Source organism: Gambusia affinis, linkage group LG11, assembly GCF_019740435.1.
Source record: "Gambusia affinis linkage group LG11, SWU_Gaff_1.0, whole genome shotgun sequence".
Classification (NCBI taxonomy): domain Eukaryota; kingdom Metazoa; phylum Chordata; class Actinopteri; order Cyprinodontiformes; family Poeciliidae; genus Gambusia; species Gambusia affinis.
The window spans coordinates 28,965,720-28,982,504 of NC_057878.1; the positions used below are offsets into that span (position 1 = coordinate 28,965,720).

The window sequence follows — 16,785 nt, forward strand, 5'->3', positions numbered from 1 at the left end:
GGACTCAAAGTCTGGTTTTGTTTCCTTGTCAAACTTTGTGACCTCTGGGATTTCAGCTAATAATAATAATAATATTGGTTAAACGGACTGCAGGTGGATTTAGATCCTCAGGTCGGATCTTTATCTTTGTTTCTGATCCCACCGGAAGTCGTAATCACTGCGGCCCGTCGGGACTCATTTCCACAACAAACCAGCAGGACGACTCTCCGAGAACCACGTGATTCTCCAGAAACCCTGAACAGAATTTACAGAGTCACGGAGAGTCACAACATCCGGTCTCCTCTCCAAAATAAAAGCTCCCACCCGGGAACACTGGCTGCAGTATTTCTTTCTGGCCAGCAGGGGGCGCCGGTGAGCGGAGAGGACAGGCTGATATGAAGAAGGAAATTTATTTAGAAAACCTTTTTACAAAGAACTTCAGGAATATTGGAGCTCAAATTACAACATTAAATAAAAACATTAAAGATGTTTTTGGTTCCTTTAAAGATGAAAGAACAACATGAAATATATCTGATATTTATGTTTGATGTGTAGAAACATGGAGGATTCACTCTGAGTACGAAGAGCTCATCTGGAAACAGAAAGAAAACAAACTTAATGTCAGAGAAATAAAAACACATCAGAAACACTGAACATGTAAAATAAAAAATATAAATAAGAATCAGGTTCCTGTCGGGACAGTTTATAGGAGAAAATGAGACATCAAAATATTCATGACAAAAATATTAATGTCACATTGACGTCCTACATCCAGAATAAACCTTTTATAATATTAATGTTGAGTTTGGAGACAGACTCATAATGTTTATCCAGGATAGACATTTCTTTTATTTTCAAGAATTTGTTTCTTCTGACTAAATTTATTTAGGTTATGAATCAATATGAAAGTAATTATGTGTTTATTCTGAAGGTCATACCTCATTTTCTATTCATCTGATGGTTTTTCACCCTTTTAAGACTTTAAATTTCCGTAATGCACCATGTCTGAGTTTTAAATGAGTAAAAATTAATCAATTAAAAACAAAAACAGATTCTTGCATAAATAAATGTTTTTAAAAGTTTCTCAGCTTCTTTGCTGTAATTTGTTTAAAACCCTGACAGGAAACACAGAGGTTATTATTTATTGATATCAGTTATTAACTGATAAATCAGCTTCTTTAAAGTTTTTATGATTTCAGTTTTTAGGACATAAAGAGTAAAAATATTAAATCTGACATATTGGAAGGATAAATAATAGAAATGATCAAATGAATAAATCCTCCAGTGAAGCTCTATTAAAATAATTTAAAATGGTGCCGTAAAGAAAAGACTAGGTGGCCACTGGGGGGGCGATGTGGTGGCCTCTGTCGCCCTGGGCCCCCTCTGCTCTGGATAAACCCCTGGAGAACGCGGCGCGTGGAAACTCACGGTGTCGATGTCGAAGCACAGGTGTTCACTGAGCATGTCGAACTCTCCGGGCGTCATGGGCGGCTCTGGAGACGGGCAGGAGCGCGGCGTGGAGCTGGCGTCTGATCTGGATCACAGAACCGGAGACGTTTTACTCCAAAGGTCTCAAACCGGATCAGAAACCAGGTTCCTCCTCAAACCGGATCATTTCCAGCGGGGTTTCAGACTCATTTTGGTTCTGGGCCAGGTCCAGATCATGAATGCTCTTAAAGGGCCGGTTGTGCCAGAATGTGTTGATAAAACCTGATAAACTGTTAAAATATCAACGAATCCTTCAAATTAAATATTATTACTGAACATCAAAGTGTTTGTGGTACTAATTTGGAAATATTGACGCTTATTTTTGACGTAAATGTGACTTTTTATCACTCGCTGAATAGATCATGGACTATAATCTGACATCATTTAAGGCTGTTTAGTACAAGTAAGAAAGTTCTTGACAAATTTTTGAGAAAAATCTGCAATAAACTCCCAATTATGTTTCAGCGCAAACATTCATGAATTATTGTGAATTTCCATAATAATTCTCGAGAAACTGGAGGGACTGGTTTATATAATGTGGCAGTAAACCGATAAAAACTGCATTGATTTGATTGATAACATAATATTTAAGCACACTTAGTGTTTAGTCTAGACCAGGGCTGGGCGGTCCTGGTTCTGGAGGTCCGGTGTCCTGCAGCTCTTAGAGTCTCTCTGGTCCAACAACCTGAATCCAACAGCTGGTTCTCCTCCTCAGTGCAGTCGGGTTCTCCTGCTGACGACCTCATGATTGGACTCAGGTGTGTTGAAGTGGAGAAACATCTAAAGGTTGCAGGAGACCGGACCCCCAGGACCCCCAGGACCCCCAGGACCTCCAGGACCTCCGGGACCTCCAGGACCTCCGGGCCCTCCAGGCCCTCCAGGACCTCCAGGACCTCCAGAACCTCCAGGCCCTCCAGGACCTCCGGGCCCTCCAGGACCTCCGGGCCCTCCAGGCCCTCCAGGACCTCCAGGACCTCCAGGCCCTCCAGGACCTCCAGGACCTCTGGAGGGCCTGTTGAAGTAGATTCTAGCTCCAGCCCTGAGCTAGAATCTAGAGGGCCACATAAACGGTTACAGCGGGCCAGATTTGGCCCACAGGCCTTGAGTTTGACACATTTCGAGAGGTAAAACGGAGCGAGAGCTTCAGCTACAACCATGTAGCCTGTAGCTTCGCCGCTAACATGCAGCTAATGAGAGTTGCGGCCATCTCTCTGGAGGACTCACCGCAGCTCGGAGATGGGGATCAGAGTTGACGGGATGTACGGATAAACTGAGAACACAGAGGTCAAAGGTCAGAGCTGAAAATTCATGGCGACATAAAAACATCAATGCTATTGGGCTATTGTACCATGGCATTTAGCATAAGCTAATTCTGGTTGATTTAATGAAGTTGTTTATGTTGTAGGAACGTTGTTCCATGAAGTTGGTTGTTTGTTTATAAATTCTGACAATCAGTTTCCTTGATTTATCAGAAATCTAATCCTCCAAAGTGAAACTGCTCAAGCTATTGTGGTGTTAAAACACTGACTACTCAGAGGTACTCCACCTAACCCCAATCAAAGTAAGCCTGCATGAACTCAAATGTTAGTGTCTTGCCTTTGCTGGGCTGGCTGTTGTAGAGCCGTCCGAAGGCCTCGTCTTTGGGAATGTCGGGATACAGGAACTTGAGCGGGTTTTCCGGAACGCCGCCGTTTGAGATCACCTTGTAGTCGCGAATGATGTCAGCGAACGGGAGCGCGCTCAGCCGGTTCTTAGTGTACGGCTCCACGGAGTTGAACTTTACGTCCCCTGTTGGACAAAGTGACAGTTAAGAAGACAAGAGAAGAAGAAAACTGGCAGATAATCAGGAAGTGGAACCACAAATCACAGAACTGTCTTCAGTTTCTCAGGCGTTTCATTGGACGCTGGCAGCTAATCAGCTATTCTGAGCAAACTTAGCGCTTTAATGTTAATTAAAGTTAGCTTCTATTAAGTACTATACTGCTAAAACAATTAGCTTCCACTAAATACTAAAGGTCTGGATGCTGACAGTAAAATCCTGTAACTTTGTGTGTTTATATATGTGTGTGTGTGTGTGTGTGTGTGTGTGTGTGTGTGTGTGTGTGTGTTGGCCTCTCCGCCCACCGCTGTCGCTGTGCTCCACCCAGGTGAAGGTGATTCCTCCCAGGTGACTCTCGCTGAAGCGCAGCAGGAAGGTGCCGGGCTCGCGGTCCTTCAGCAGAGCGCGCTCCATCTCTTTGCTCACGAAGCCCATGATGAAGCTGCAGGCAGAAAATCACCTTCATCACTTCTCCTGCCACCTGCAGGCTTTTTCTGTAGAAACTCTTGTTCCAGCTGTGAAGCTGCAGCGCGTTTTGCTCTGCGCCACTTCTCCGTACGGCCCAAACAATGAAGCAAAGCAGAAATAATCTGGGCAGATTACAGGAAGCTGCAGTTCCTCAGCTCAGATTAAACTGCCTTTAGAAGCTGCTGCTGGAAGATGAAGACGGAAAACAGAAATAAAAATCTGAAGCCAGCTGGTTTCATAAAATGATCTGATAAAGATTTTACACCACTGAGGTTTTTCACTCTTCCAGCCACAAACCTCAACGTTTTTATTTACGTAAACGACCAGCAAAAAGTGGAGACAATCCAGGAAATGATTCCTGATTTTCACTCTCCTGAACACACCAGAAAGAAACCTGGCAGTGGCAGCATCATGCTGTGGGAAGCCGGGCGGGGTAAAGTTAAATCCTGTCAGGGGCCCACGGAGCGTTGGGGTCTTACTTCTCATTCCAGACCGGCAGCAGGTGTTTCTTGATGAGCTCCAGGATGGAATCCAGCCACATCCAGAAACTGAACGGCTTTCCAGGAATGTTCTCCTGTGGAGGACAGAGAGCAGAAGGAGTGACAGAGGGAAGAACAGAGGTCACGCTGAGGTCAGGCTGAGGTCAGGCTGAGGCTGAGGTCACTGTGAGGTCAGGCTGAGGTCGGGTTGAGGTCAGGCTGAGGTCACTGTGAGGTCAGGCTGAGGTCACTGTGAGGTCGTTACCTTAGCAAACTTGGACCAGGACACTTGGTAATCCCCACATGAGGCGTGCTGACCTGCAGAAATGTCACTAGATTAAAATCTGTCGGTGTTTCTGTTTTCCATATTTAGTAGTTTATTTATTAGGATGAGCAGAGTGTCGTCTGCATAGAGTGAAATAAAACCAGAGAAACTGACAGAAGCTGTTTGGGGCGACAGAGAGAGTTATCCTCCATCTTTAAACTGTAACTTTTATAAAATATATATTTTTACATATTTGCTGAAGTTGTGACAGTTTGTTATGAGACAGATAATCTGTGAAAAAGTCAAACAGTATTAACTAGAAACAACCAATCAGAGCCAGGAGGCGGGGCTTAGCGCTGTCAATCATCCTCTGTTAGTGAATGCTAAGACTAGTTAGCATAGGGACCGATGATGGTGGATAAACAGTTTTCCTGTAACGGTAAGTTGTTTCTCCACCATTAGCACATTTAGCAACGAGTGCATGAGGATGATTGGCAGCGCTAAGCCCCGCCTCCTGGCTCTGATTGGTTGTTTGTGTTGCGTTTCCTCAGTCGGTAAAGCAGCTCTGTTCTCAGATGTGTTTAGTCGTAGCTTTAGCGGCTCCAGGCGCGTACCCAGCAGCTTCTCCCCCAGCATGTCCAGCTGCTCCTTGTTGAGGCCGCGGCCGGCGAAGGTGGAGAACTGCCAGCTGAGAACCTCAGACAGCTGGCTCCAGCTGGCGCGGGGCGGGTTCCCGAAAAAGCCCAGGTTCTGTACGGAAACACGAGTTAGCAAAACCAAACCGACGGCTACGGGAGGCTGGTCTAGCATTAAATTCACCACTCTTACATCTCTGTCTACATTTTAACATCAGATTTATCAGTTAGCTTCAGTTTAAGCCGTCTGCAGTAAATGACTAGCTGATTAGTGCGTCTGGCTAAAGTTTTGAGCAGCTAATCGTTTCACCCGTGGCTCGTCGGTCAGCAGGTTGTACCACATGACGGAGGCCCAGCCGCCCGGCAGCTGGCTCACGTTGGAGATCACCACCAGCGGCAGCGAACACGTCTGGGGAGAGGACAGCAGAAATGAGCGACAGCAGCAGCCGGCGCGTGGCGATGGAAACGACCTCTGACCTCCAGGTCGACGGCGAGGCCCTGCACGGTGAAGCAGGCCTCGAAGCTCAGCGAGTGAAGCTCCTCTGTCACAGAGAGCAGGCCCTGAAAGACACCAGCCATCAGAACCCAACCGAGTCCAAACTGCAACCAATCAGAGCCAGGAGGCGGGGCTTAACGCTGTCCGCCATCCTTGTGTACTGGCTGCTAAATGTGCTAACGCTGGAGAAACAACATATTGTTACAGAAAAACCAGTTAGTAACCATGCTAACTAGTCTTAGCATTCATAACATGCTATGCTAGATGCAGCGTAGCAGAGTAATAGACAGCACTAAGCCCCGCCCCCAGGCTCTGATTGGTTGTTTCTAGTTAGCACTGGGAGACAGGAGAGGAGCTCAATCTTTCAGATATTTATATATATAATATATTTATATATACAAATATATATAAAGATAAATTTCATAAGTTACATTCTGCAGATAAGAACTTTCACTTTAAAATCTTTAAGATTTTAATGTCTGATTGCTCCGTTTTGCCCTGTGAATGTTTCGGTGTGTTTGAAGTCCAGTCACCTCGTTGCCCTTGGTGCCGTTGCTGTACTTCTTCTCTTTCAGCTGCTGTAAAACACAAAGTCTGTCAACGTCCAGGCAGCGTTGCAGCAACCTGCGTTGCAGCAACCTGCGTTGCTCAGCAGTGAAAGTTTCCTACCAGGTGTCTGAACTCGACGGAGAGGCAGCCGTTGGAGTAATCCTCGATGTCCATCACTTTAGTGTTGTTGGTGAGGATGAAGAACTGTCGACTTCTGAGGACAAACGGGACGGAGTCCGACTCAGAAAACTTTTCACCCAGAAAAGGTTCTACAAAAAACTTGGAATGTTCCAGAAATCTTCCAGATTTATGAAATTCATCTCCAAATGTTGTTTTCTAGCAAATTTTCAGGGTTTGAAACTTTTTCTAGAAGTTTTTTGAGTAATTTAGAAATGTCAGCGTTTTTTTCTCCGTTTGTAACGGACCTCGTCAGAATCCCATCAGAACTTTTTGAACTCTCTCCGTCAGTAGGGAGGAATCTGGATTGATTATTTCCTCATTTGTTTCAGTTTAATAAAGTTTTCAGATATGAGTTTCTGCTGAGGCATCTGAACGTCTCATCACAGCATTTCAACCAGGTCAAGACTTTGACTAGGCCACAGCAGCACCTTGTCCTTTTGCTTTCCGGCCTCTGTGTTTGGAAGAGTTCACACTGCATTTAATGAGCAGCATGAACGATGCAAAGGAAAAAAATCTGATTTCAGGGGAAAAGAATTAGATTTGAAACCTGCTGTGTGAAGGTGGTCATAATGTTCTGCTGCTTTAGAACTAAAAACATGAAAATGTAGCTTCATGTTCAGTGTTTGTTTATCTGAGGGGTCAGACTCACACTCTGCCGGCCGGAAGATCCCTGCAGAGACGAGACAGGAGTTACTCCTCAGGTTAACGACTAGTTGATACTGAACTGGATCAGAACCGACTCATACTTATCAAATGTTGTTTTCACTTTCAGCTGATAATCCACTTCAGGAAGTTTGACCAAAAGTCTGAAAGGAGGAGAAGAGATTAACGGTTTATCTGTCATAATGACGGCAGCGGAAATGACGAGCGGCTGCAGTTACCGGACTTTGGTGGTGAACTGGACTCCGGTCTTGATGATCAGAGGTTTCTGTGGGTGTGTGGGCATGCAGGGCTGCTTCTCCACCACGAAGGAGCTGCAACCCAACCAGACCATTAAACCGCGCTCACAGCCATGGACCGAATATGAGCCGCCGGGCCGCCGGGCCGCCGGGCCCCGGAGCCGCCGGGTCCTGGACTCACCTCTTGATCAGGTGGTAGATCAGGTATTTGACTCGCTCCTCCATCTGAGGCTTCTGCAGCGGGATGGGGTCGCTCTCGTACGTCACCTTCACCACCAGTTCTCCCAGTTTGTCCAGCTGCCGTTTGATCTGGAAGAGGCTCTGGGCCGTCAGAGTGAACCTGAGGGAGCAGGAGGGTCAAAGGTCAAAGGGTCAGAGCCGTTTGACCCCGACAGAAGGAGGTCAAACTCTTCATGTGATATTTATCGTTTTACAGTTTCACCAATAGAAACATGACTCAGCTATTTTACTTTACATAGAATGAAAAACATAGAAGCTAAAACTGCTAGTCATGCTAGCTAATGCTAACCTAGCGTAGCCACATGTATCTTCTGGTTGCTAATATCTGAGTGACGTTCACAACATTTAGTTTTTAAGTCATTTTGTTTTGAGATTCAATTTATCACTTAATGTTTATATGAATAATAAAATACTTGATGCTAGCATGCTAACATAGCCTAGCTTAGCATAGAAAGAATGTCACGGGTTTAATTTAATATTCACAATATTTTCTGTGAACTTAAGGAGATTCCTAAATAATGTAAACAGTGTTATATTAAAAACTAATTTATCACTCATTTATTTTTTTACTATTTGAAGCAGATAAAAAATCACTACATTTTACTAATATCACATTATTCAGGTATTATTTAGACTCTTTTGTTGTACAATTCTTGTTGTATTATTATGACTATAAGACTTTATTCTCTCATCACTTTTTCTCTGACTCTGATGATGTCATCGCTGATATTTTCCGTTCATTTAGCTAAAGCTGAGCAGTAAACGTCTTTGTGTGGAGCTGGTTATTAAATCAGTTATAAATGTGTTCATCAGGATCTTGTGCGTTGCTGCAGCTCCTCACCAGCTCTGCAGCTGCTCCAGCCCCGTCAGCAGCGGCCCTCCGATGGCGGCGATCTGCTGCCGGCGTTTCCAGTCCTGCAGCTCCGGTTGCAGCTGAGAGGTCATAAGGTCGTCGATCTCTTTGATCACTACGTCCATTTTTGACAGGATCTCCTGACAACCAGAGGAGAGACGAAGAAGGACGAGTTAACAGCCGTAAATGTTGGAGCTGCTGAGGTTTCGTGTCTCTGCTCACCTTCCGTTTGAAGTCCAGCCTGTTGAGCATTTCCTGCAGTCGAGTTATTCCCTGTTTGATCATCTCTGACGTTCTGTCTGCCGATTCTGAAAAATCAAACACGTGAATATTCAGCGTTCCCTTCCAGCTGTCCAGATCCTCGACGCGGCGCTCACCTCGTGACTGAAGCGTCTTGTAGCAGAAATCGAAATCGTCCTGCATGTCCTCGATGTTTTTCACCGCCTGGTCCATCAGCTGCAGACAAACGTTTTGTTTTTATCACAGCTGATGCTTGGTGCCTGTTTGGCTCCAGCTGTGCTCACCTGGACGCTGTTTCTGATGATGCTCACTCGGTTGTCCATGTTCTTCTGCCTCTCAAAGGCCACAGAGTTCTGCAGCGACTGCTCCAGCGCGCCCTGCAGAAACCAGCAGCAGCATCAGAGATAACCGCAGCATCAGCAGCATCAGAGATAACCGCAGCATCAGCAGCATCATCCGGCCCCCAGGCTCCGTCACCAACCTGTTCCTGTGTGCAGGTGGTGGCCAGGATCCGCCGCTCCTCCCGCAGGCAGGTGGAGATGACTCTGGCCATTCCTGTCGGGTTGGTGGTGTATTTCCTCTGGAGCCACAAACAGCAACGTGTTTCAGGTTAGAGCAAAACATTTTGAATAAATCCAGATGAGGAAGTTATTTAATCATTTCCACGTAAACCGGTTCAGTTTTGTTCTGTTTTCTCTCTTATTCACAATATTGTTATGCAACAACAATCAGAAAACAGAAACTCGTCACGCTCTCCATCCGTGATGAATGACTTCATTCTTTACCCACAATGCATTGCTATAGTTCAGTGAACTGATGTCCCCTGGATTCCTGCCTGAAGTCCTAATTAGAGTTAATTATACAAAATTAGGGGCTGCACAGTGGTGCAGTTGGTAGAGCTGTTGCCTTGCAGCAAGAAGGTCCTGGGTTCGATTCCCGGCCCGGGGTCTTTCTGCATGGAGTTTGCATGTTCTCCCTGTGCTTGGTGGGTTCTCTCCGGGTTCTCTGGCTTCCTCCCACAGTCCAAAAACATGACTGTCAGGTTAATTGGTCTCTAAATTCTCCCTAGGTGTGAATGGTTGTGTGTTTCTGTGTTGCCCTGCGACAGACTGGCGACCTGTCCAGGGTGACCCCGTGACCCCGCCTCTCTACCCGGGACGCAGCTGGAGAGGAACCAGCAACCCTCCTGACCCAATTAGGGACAAGAGTGACCAGAAAATGGATGGATGGATGGATGGATGGATGGATGGATGGATGGATGGATGGATGGATGGATGGATGGATGGATATACAAAATTAACAACAGTTAGCAAAACTCAACATCATGAACTCGAGTTCATGATGTTGGTCTATTTCTCTAAACCTGTTCATGTAACATTTAGCTTCCACTGCGTATCATGTGGTTTATCTAAAGTGAATTTTAACAAATTATTAGAGCTTTTCCCCAATATTTTAATCACAGTTAAATGTTTTAATGAGAATCCTGATGACAGAACCTCTGATCCACCTGGACTTCTGATTAATGACCCAATATCACCGATAATAAACTAAATCACTCAAAAATTAGGGAACGTTTTAATAACTTTACTTTGTTTCCTTTTGTATCAAATCCAAATTTTATATCATTTCTTCTCAAAGGTCCAAAAAGTTAAAATTAGAACAAACTATTTAAATCCATTTGAAAACCTTCCAGGTGTTTTTCCCTCTGAAGAATCCAGACTTTGATAAAACTTGTTAATTTTGTGACGTTGAGGCGACTAAACATCTTTTCTATGAATGTTTTATTGCAAAACTTTCTGTTATGATGTTCAACTCCTGGCTTTTCCCTAAAAATACAAACTTACCTGAATTTTCTAAGAAAGATTATTTCTGGGATCCTGAGAGAAGAAAATAAATTTGAATGTTTTCGTTCACAAATGTTGCTTTCTTAAAGCAAAACCTTTTTTCAGGAGGAGCTTTTTCTGCCTCTTCTCATCCATAAAACAACCAGAACTGAAGCTGCTGGGAATCACTGAGGATGTTTCTGTTCTTTTTGTTTTGTCGTTTTCTCTCCTCTGTTTGACTGGAAGCAGCCAGTCGACTTTTCCAGGTTGGATTACATCTGATACTGATGTCTGTTGTATTTGATGTTATCAATACATCAGGATTAGCTTCTGCTAATTATCCTGTTGGAATATTGATTCTTCTGGCGTCCCATCTGAAGAAGCCCAGTTGTTTTTCTGTCCATTATTGGTCAAAATATTTCCATTCGTTACATAATGAAGTTTTTCTGGAACATCTTGACTGGATGTTTCGGTTATTATTGGGCCTGAGGTTTCAGCTACACTTTGACTCTCAGGCAGCATAAAGGAAGTACAAATCTAGTAATAAAGTGTTTCCTCCTTGTTAAACCGTTGCCATAGTTTCACCAACATCTGCTTGTGATTGGCTGATCGGTCACTACAGAGCTGAACTCTCAGGGTCAGATTATATCTTTAAAAAAAAGAAAAAGTGCTTCCTGTTACAAACTAATTTCATCAAAACTCTGAAGTTTTCACAAGGTTTTTAGTCTTGCAAACATTTTAGATTCTCCAGCTACATAAACATTTACAAATTTAGCCACCGCAAACTTTCCCCCAGCCGATTTCTCACCACCATGAGCTTCTGCTTGACATTTACACCCAGAGCGAGGCGTTGGCCTGCCCATTCAGAAAAACCAGAACGTTTCTCTGCGGAAAATTCACCCACAGGCGTGACGAAGCTTTCATCACCAGCGGAAAGTCAGAGATCCGATTCACTCCTACACCCAGAGCAGAACGTCTGCCGGCTTTTCTGCTTCCAGCATCAAACGAACATTTACTTCCCTGGAGTTTACCTCTCACAGTTTCCTGCTACAGAATCCGACTCTTAGCAAAAACCTCAAAGATACTTTCAAAACCAATCAAACTAAAAACAGAAGTGAGCCTCAAGGTCTGTTTTGGTCCTTGTTGTGTTGCTTTAAATCTACAGAAACACAACAGCAGCAGAAAACCGCAAACGCCGCAGAGCAGAGCTCAGGAGTTTCTGCTTCCTCTGCGACATGTTCACTCCGACACAAACATCGAGCTGACAGGAAGCCGCCGCGGCCCGGTGCTGCGAGGTGAAGTACTTTTCAAGAACAAAACACATGCGCTCATGTTTCTGACGTTTCCTCAACCCAAACATCCTGCAGAACTCCCCAAACAAACAGCATTTCCTGCACAAAGTGCTCTGAAGTACCGTGAAGTACTGGGCCTTCAGGTGGATGTTCAAGGCTGGATGTCTGGACGTTTCCAGATCGTTTCCAGATCGTTTGGAGGAGAACCCAGCCACACATTTAAAGCTCATTTCAAGCGAACATGAACTAGATTTTACTTCCTTTTCTCTCCTACAAGCTGTGCAGCAAACACCATCCTGCTACTTCTGCTTGCTGCCGCCGTGTTGCGGCTCCGGGCCACTGACCTGGTTCTGAAGCCAGAACCCTTTCAGGAGGAATAAACTGGTTTCTGTACGGATGAGTAAACGTTTCATGGTGATGCTCAAGAAAGTACCGGCAAACTTTTTCCCATCAGTGAAGACAGTTTACCGTAAATCCAGGCTGAGTTTGTAACCGCCTGGAAAATGATTTAAGGCTTCCAGCAGCTCATCTAAATATCAGTAAAAAACTAAAAGTTAATCCGTTTTAGAGCTTCTTCCAGTGCTGAACACACTGCTGCTAATCTGCTAATAGCAGCGCTAATTTTTCACTTAGTTTTTGCTGAGTTTGAAAACAAATTAGTGCTTTAAAGTTTTAGCAGTTGCCTCCCCTAATTATGTTTATTTAGAGCTTTAGCATTAGCTTCCACTAATTACTATGTTCGTTTAATGTTTTAGTGTTAGCTTCCTCGCTGACATCGTCCGTTAGCATTAGCTGAACTAATGTTTATGATTGGTGTTTTAGGATTAGATAACAAACCTGTTAGCTAGCGTTGCTAGCTGCTGGCTCCTTATCTGTCCCCGTTATCTTTCTATACCTTACTGCGCTAATAAACAGCTAGCCTTCTGTTTGCCTTCAGGATCAGAGATTCTGGTCCGTTTTGACGGATCCGTCATCAATGATGAGAATCTCCGGTTCATGGAAAATGTATTTTAAAAATGCTAATTTTCATTTAGTTGCTTTTTGTTTCTCTTTTTGAATAAAATGATCTGATGACCTGCATGACGTTTGCTCTGGAGTTGAAGCTGAATTTTGTTTCTTCCTTTCAGGATGAGATTCTTGTTTTTATTCTGCTTGGAGTACTTCCTGGTCACGAATAAGAGAACATGCTGTAGTAAATCAGACCATTTCTGTAGTGCATGACGATCTTAACAACGAGGAAAAGAAAAACTCAGAAACAGGAAGGACAAATAAACGTGATGCTCCTGGAAACCAGGTAACTGAATTCCTGAGGTTTGAGGTGAAAGTTCATCTTTTGATTGTAAAACCAGAAACGTTGCTGTAAGCTGTTACCTGCAGCTGCTGCTGAATGATTTTCATGTTGTGTCTTTGCAGGAAGTTCTGCTCCTGCAATCGGACCTTCTCCAGCTGCGTCTGCAGGTTGGTGAACAGAACCGAAGCCATCGACTCGTCGTTGACCGCAGAATCCCTGAAAACGGCCAGAAGAGCAGCGAGATTTACACACGAGACGCTGCAGCGACATGACAGAGATTCATCTGATGATTTAAATCATGTTGCAACACTTTGACCCCAGAACAGCAAAAATCCAACTTCTAACTGATCAAAGTCATAATCACTGTGAATGTCCGAAACCGATGGTTTCATCGGGTCATAAAGATTCTCCAGAAGGCGTTGAGAGATCTTATCTGGTCCTGGATGTTTCCTTCAGTCTAAACACGATGTCTGGTTACTCAGAGGAAGCGTTTCTGTGCCAGGTGGGATCCCACAGGGCTCAGTGTTGGAGCCACTGATTCTTTCCCTGCGTTTGTTCCTCTAAATTCCACTTCTATGCTGACGACTGTCGGGTTTATTGGCCATTAAAGCAGAACATAGCAGCAGATAATTCAATATTTCAGTAAAATCTTTCAAATGCAGAAAGAAAACCTTTATAGACCAGAGCTTTCCGGTGGCTGTGTTTAAAAAAAACAACAAAAAAAACGTTAGTTGGTGAAATATTCAAGATGGTGGCCATTTTTAAAGATGGATGTCAAGGAAAATTCCTTCCTGCACTAAAACTGTAAGGATTTATCTCAGATTAATGCTCTTGGTTTCAAGTAATTGACACCGAAATCATATTTACTGATCATGATTCAAGATGGCCGCTGTATTTGTCATGGAAGATTGATATTTGCTCAAAAATCATCAATTAGGTGAATGAGTTTGGTGTCTAATCATATTTTTAACCATAGAAATTGCATATTTTTTCTTGATATTGTGTTTTCAAAATGGCCGCCAATGTTGTAACAGAGAATATATGTTCACACTGAAATCAGCAGCAGTCATTGCCAGTGGTGGCACAGCTAGCCAAAAAGTAAAATTCGTTAGCATTAAACAAGAATCGTAGCTACGCTACCGCTATACCTATAAACCTATAAACACATGAAAATTTAGCAGAAACTATTGCTAACCTGCTGAATACATATTTGTGTATTAGCAGACGCTGCCACTAAACCAGCTGCTGCAGCAGCTGCGGCTCATTGAACAAGCTGGTGAACAGACAGGAAGTGATGTCGATGAGGTTGTAAACAAGCTTCAGGAAGTAATCTGATTACTCTGATAAACCAGTAATCCTACTGTTTTAAAAAATAAAAATAAAACATACTAAAAGGACATCAAATACAAATCAATACATAATGGAAAGAAAACAGCAGTGAATGTCATTATTGACCGACAGACACTAAGAACATTGACGGTCCAAATCCCTCCGAGTCCCGAGGTAAAAAGAGAAACTGGTGAAGCAACAAAGCAGAGCTTCTACCTGATACTGTAAATATAACTGTAACTGTTATTGTTAAATTATCACAAAACCTGAAACCACAGCTCTTAATATATCAAAGTGAAAGTTTGATTTAGTTTCAGATTAAGTAAAAGTTATTTCTAATATTTAGTTAAGTTCAAATAAAAGCTGCAGGAACAAATTGGTTGGTTTTGTTTCTTATTTTGTTTTTTTCTTTTTATAAAACACAGATTAGCATTATTATTTATCAAGTTTTCTTCAGACTTTAAATAATTTCCCTTGTTTTGGTTCAACATCTGATCATTTTCTGACCCCATTAAAGTAAACTGTGAATGAATCAGTTTGAGGAAAAAGATTCATATTTAAAATGGGAATCTCTGTTTTTATTGTTTTATCTTCCATAACTTTATCTATCTTTGTCTTCATATTGAACAAAGAAACAGAAAGAATCTGTTTTAGTCAAAGTCTGCCGGTAACAAAGAGAGAATGAAGATTTTACTAAAGACGACGTTGTTTTCAAACTATTCAAACAGATATAAACAGTTTGAATCTGAAGTGTATTTTAATTAAGGAGGATCATGAATGTTTTACAGAATGTTTTATTAAATGTGACCGCAGGTTTTGCTGTCAGGTCAAATCAGAACAGAAGGAAACGTTTTACTGTAAAATGTTTCTGTGTTTCTGGAGGACCAGCTGTTCCAACAGCAGGAATTAAAACTCGGCTTAATTCCAGTTATTGACATGATTACATGAAGCAGGAATCGCAGGTTACAGGAATTTCATCTCTGAGGAAGATAATGAAATATTCTCAAAATTAAAGAACAAATTGGTGCTTCAAAGCCAAATCCTCTCCTGACAATTTTATATCTACTGTAAAAAGTTACATTGTTCTCAAACTTGTGGGACGTTTTATCCATTTAATTTGATCCGTTTCTTTACGTTTGAAGCAGACATGCTGCCATGTTCAGGTCCACGGTTGCAGTCGATGCAGCAGAACCGACCCGAGTCGGACTCACCAGTCCTGGGACTCGATCCAGCCGGCCAGGCCCTGCCGGATGTCCATGGGGAAGTTGTCATCGTACAGGTAGTCCACCTGCTCCAGGAGCCGCATCTCCAGCTGCTGGACCTGCTTCCACTGGCTCATTCTGCTTCTGGCTCAGGGTCAGAGGTCACGGTCCGGGGGCTCCTTCAGAAAGCTGGCCGTGCTGCTCTTCAGATGATCCTGGGTGTCACAGCGCCGTTTCCCCGTCACTCCCTGCCAGCATGTGCTCCTGCTTCTGTCAGAGGTTTCAGTTTTGCAGTGCGCTGCGTTCAGGAAGAGAGCAGATTTACTCAGCAGGAAGCCGCCCATCCCCCGCCACGCGTCAGCTCGCAGGTTTCACCCCCCGCTGTTCCACTCCGGCAGAAAAACAGCACAGGAGAGCAATAAAACCAGAAACCTCAACCAAAACACAGAAAATCACAATATATGGAGCTCCCAAAGTGCCATTAATTATTGTTTCATTGTGTTTACATTTAGCTCCAAACTAAATAGTTAATTCATTAACTAAATATTTACTTACTAATTACATATTCAACTTGCTAATTAAATAGTTATCTTCAAACTAAATATGTAGCCCATTAACTAAATATTTACTTGTGCTAACTCATTTGCTAGATAACTATGAAGTTTCAGATCTAAATATTTAGCTAGTGAACTAAATAATAAGCTTACTCACTAAATGTTTGGCTTATTATCTAAATATTTAGGTTCCGATTAAGTAGCTGACTAACTTAATATTTAGCCTGCTGTTAAATATTAAGCTCCCAAATAACTTAGCTCAGTAGCTAAATATTTAGATCAAAGCCAACTTTTTGGCTAGCGAAAGATTTTGTCTGGAGCTAAATATTTAGTTTGAAGTAAAAAAAATGTTTACCTATTTAGCTGTAAGCTAAATAATTTGGTCACTAACTAAATATTTACTTTGATTTTAGTTTGTTAGCTAAATGTTTGGTTTGGAGCTAAATATTTAACTGGCTAGCTGTAACAGCCACTTTAACACAAAGATATCTTGAACAAATATGAGGCAAATATTTCCTGGAGGAGTCATGCTGTGGGACTGCTGCTGCCTCTGTTTCCTCTGAATTTTAATAAATTATTGAGTCTAACTTTAGACATCATACAGTGAGTCACAGATTAATATCGGGAATAAAACCAACATGATGTGTGACTGAAAGTGAGAGTTGACCTGAGGTGTTGGTTTCATATCAGTCATAATGAATTAT

The 16,785-nt window shown here is 42.9% G+C and overlaps 1 protein-coding gene and 1 long non-coding RNA gene across 7 annotated transcripts; one reads left to right on the top strand and one right to left on the bottom strand.

Annotated features, from left to right (window-relative positions):
- Positions 1-373: 373 nt before the first annotated feature.
- On the bottom strand, positions 374-15,857 carry LOC122840007 (signal transducer and activator of transcription 4-like). Of its 6 annotated transcripts, none has more exons than XM_044132091.1 (23): positions 15,537-15,856; positions 13,077-13,212; positions 9,072-9,170; positions 8,875-8,967; positions 8,728-8,806; positions 8,573-8,658; positions 8,339-8,490; positions 7,439-7,597; positions 7,240-7,332; positions 7,105-7,164; positions 7,008-7,028; positions 6,299-6,389; positions 6,163-6,207; positions 5,611-5,694; positions 5,444-5,542; positions 5,113-5,248; positions 4,499-4,551; positions 4,234-4,328; positions 3,592-3,728; positions 3,064-3,255; positions 2,692-2,737; positions 1,408-1,513; positions 374-571 (listed from the first exon to the last, which is right to left on the bottom strand). In XM_044132091.1, exons 1-23 carry the CDS (start codon positions 15,662-15,664, stop codon positions 548-550), a joined length of 2,214 nt encoding a protein of 737 aa, XP_043988026.1. In that variant the 5' UTR covers positions 15,665-15,856; the 3' UTR covers positions 374-547. The 6 variants fall into 6 exon arrangements, with proteins under 6 accessions (XP_043988026.1, XP_043988025.1, XP_043988028.1 ...); XM_044132090.1 differs by having other exon boundaries at positions 6,299-6,392; positions 15,537-15,850; XM_044132093.1 differs by lacking the exons at positions 13,077-13,212; positions 15,537-15,856 and adding an exon at positions 11,828-11,935 and having other exon boundaries at positions 6,299-6,392.
- LOC122840010 lies at positions 11,312-15,252 on the top strand. Its single transcript, XR_006372157.1, has 3 exons — positions 11,312-12,095; positions 12,833-12,999; positions 13,119-15,252. It is a non-coding gene; the product is annotated as an uncharacterized LOC122840010 (long non-coding RNA).
- Positions 15,858-16,785: the final 928 nt, after the last annotated feature.

Excerpts from the sequence above, each read along its gene's own strand:
- LOC122840007 (XM_044132090.1), bottom strand. The coding sequence starts at position 15,664 with ATGAGCCAGTGGAAGCAGGTCCAGCAGCTGGAGATGCGGCTCCTGGAG. Across the intron at positions 6,393-7,007 it reads GATCTTCCGGCCGGCAGAGT|AAGTCGACAGTTCTTCATCC; the intron begins GTGAGTCTGACC and ends GTTTGTCCTCAG. Across the intron at positions 1,514-2,691 it reads ATCCCCATCTCCGAGCTGCG|ATCAGACGCCAGCTCCACGC; the intron begins GTGAGTCCTCCA and ends TCTGTGATCCAG.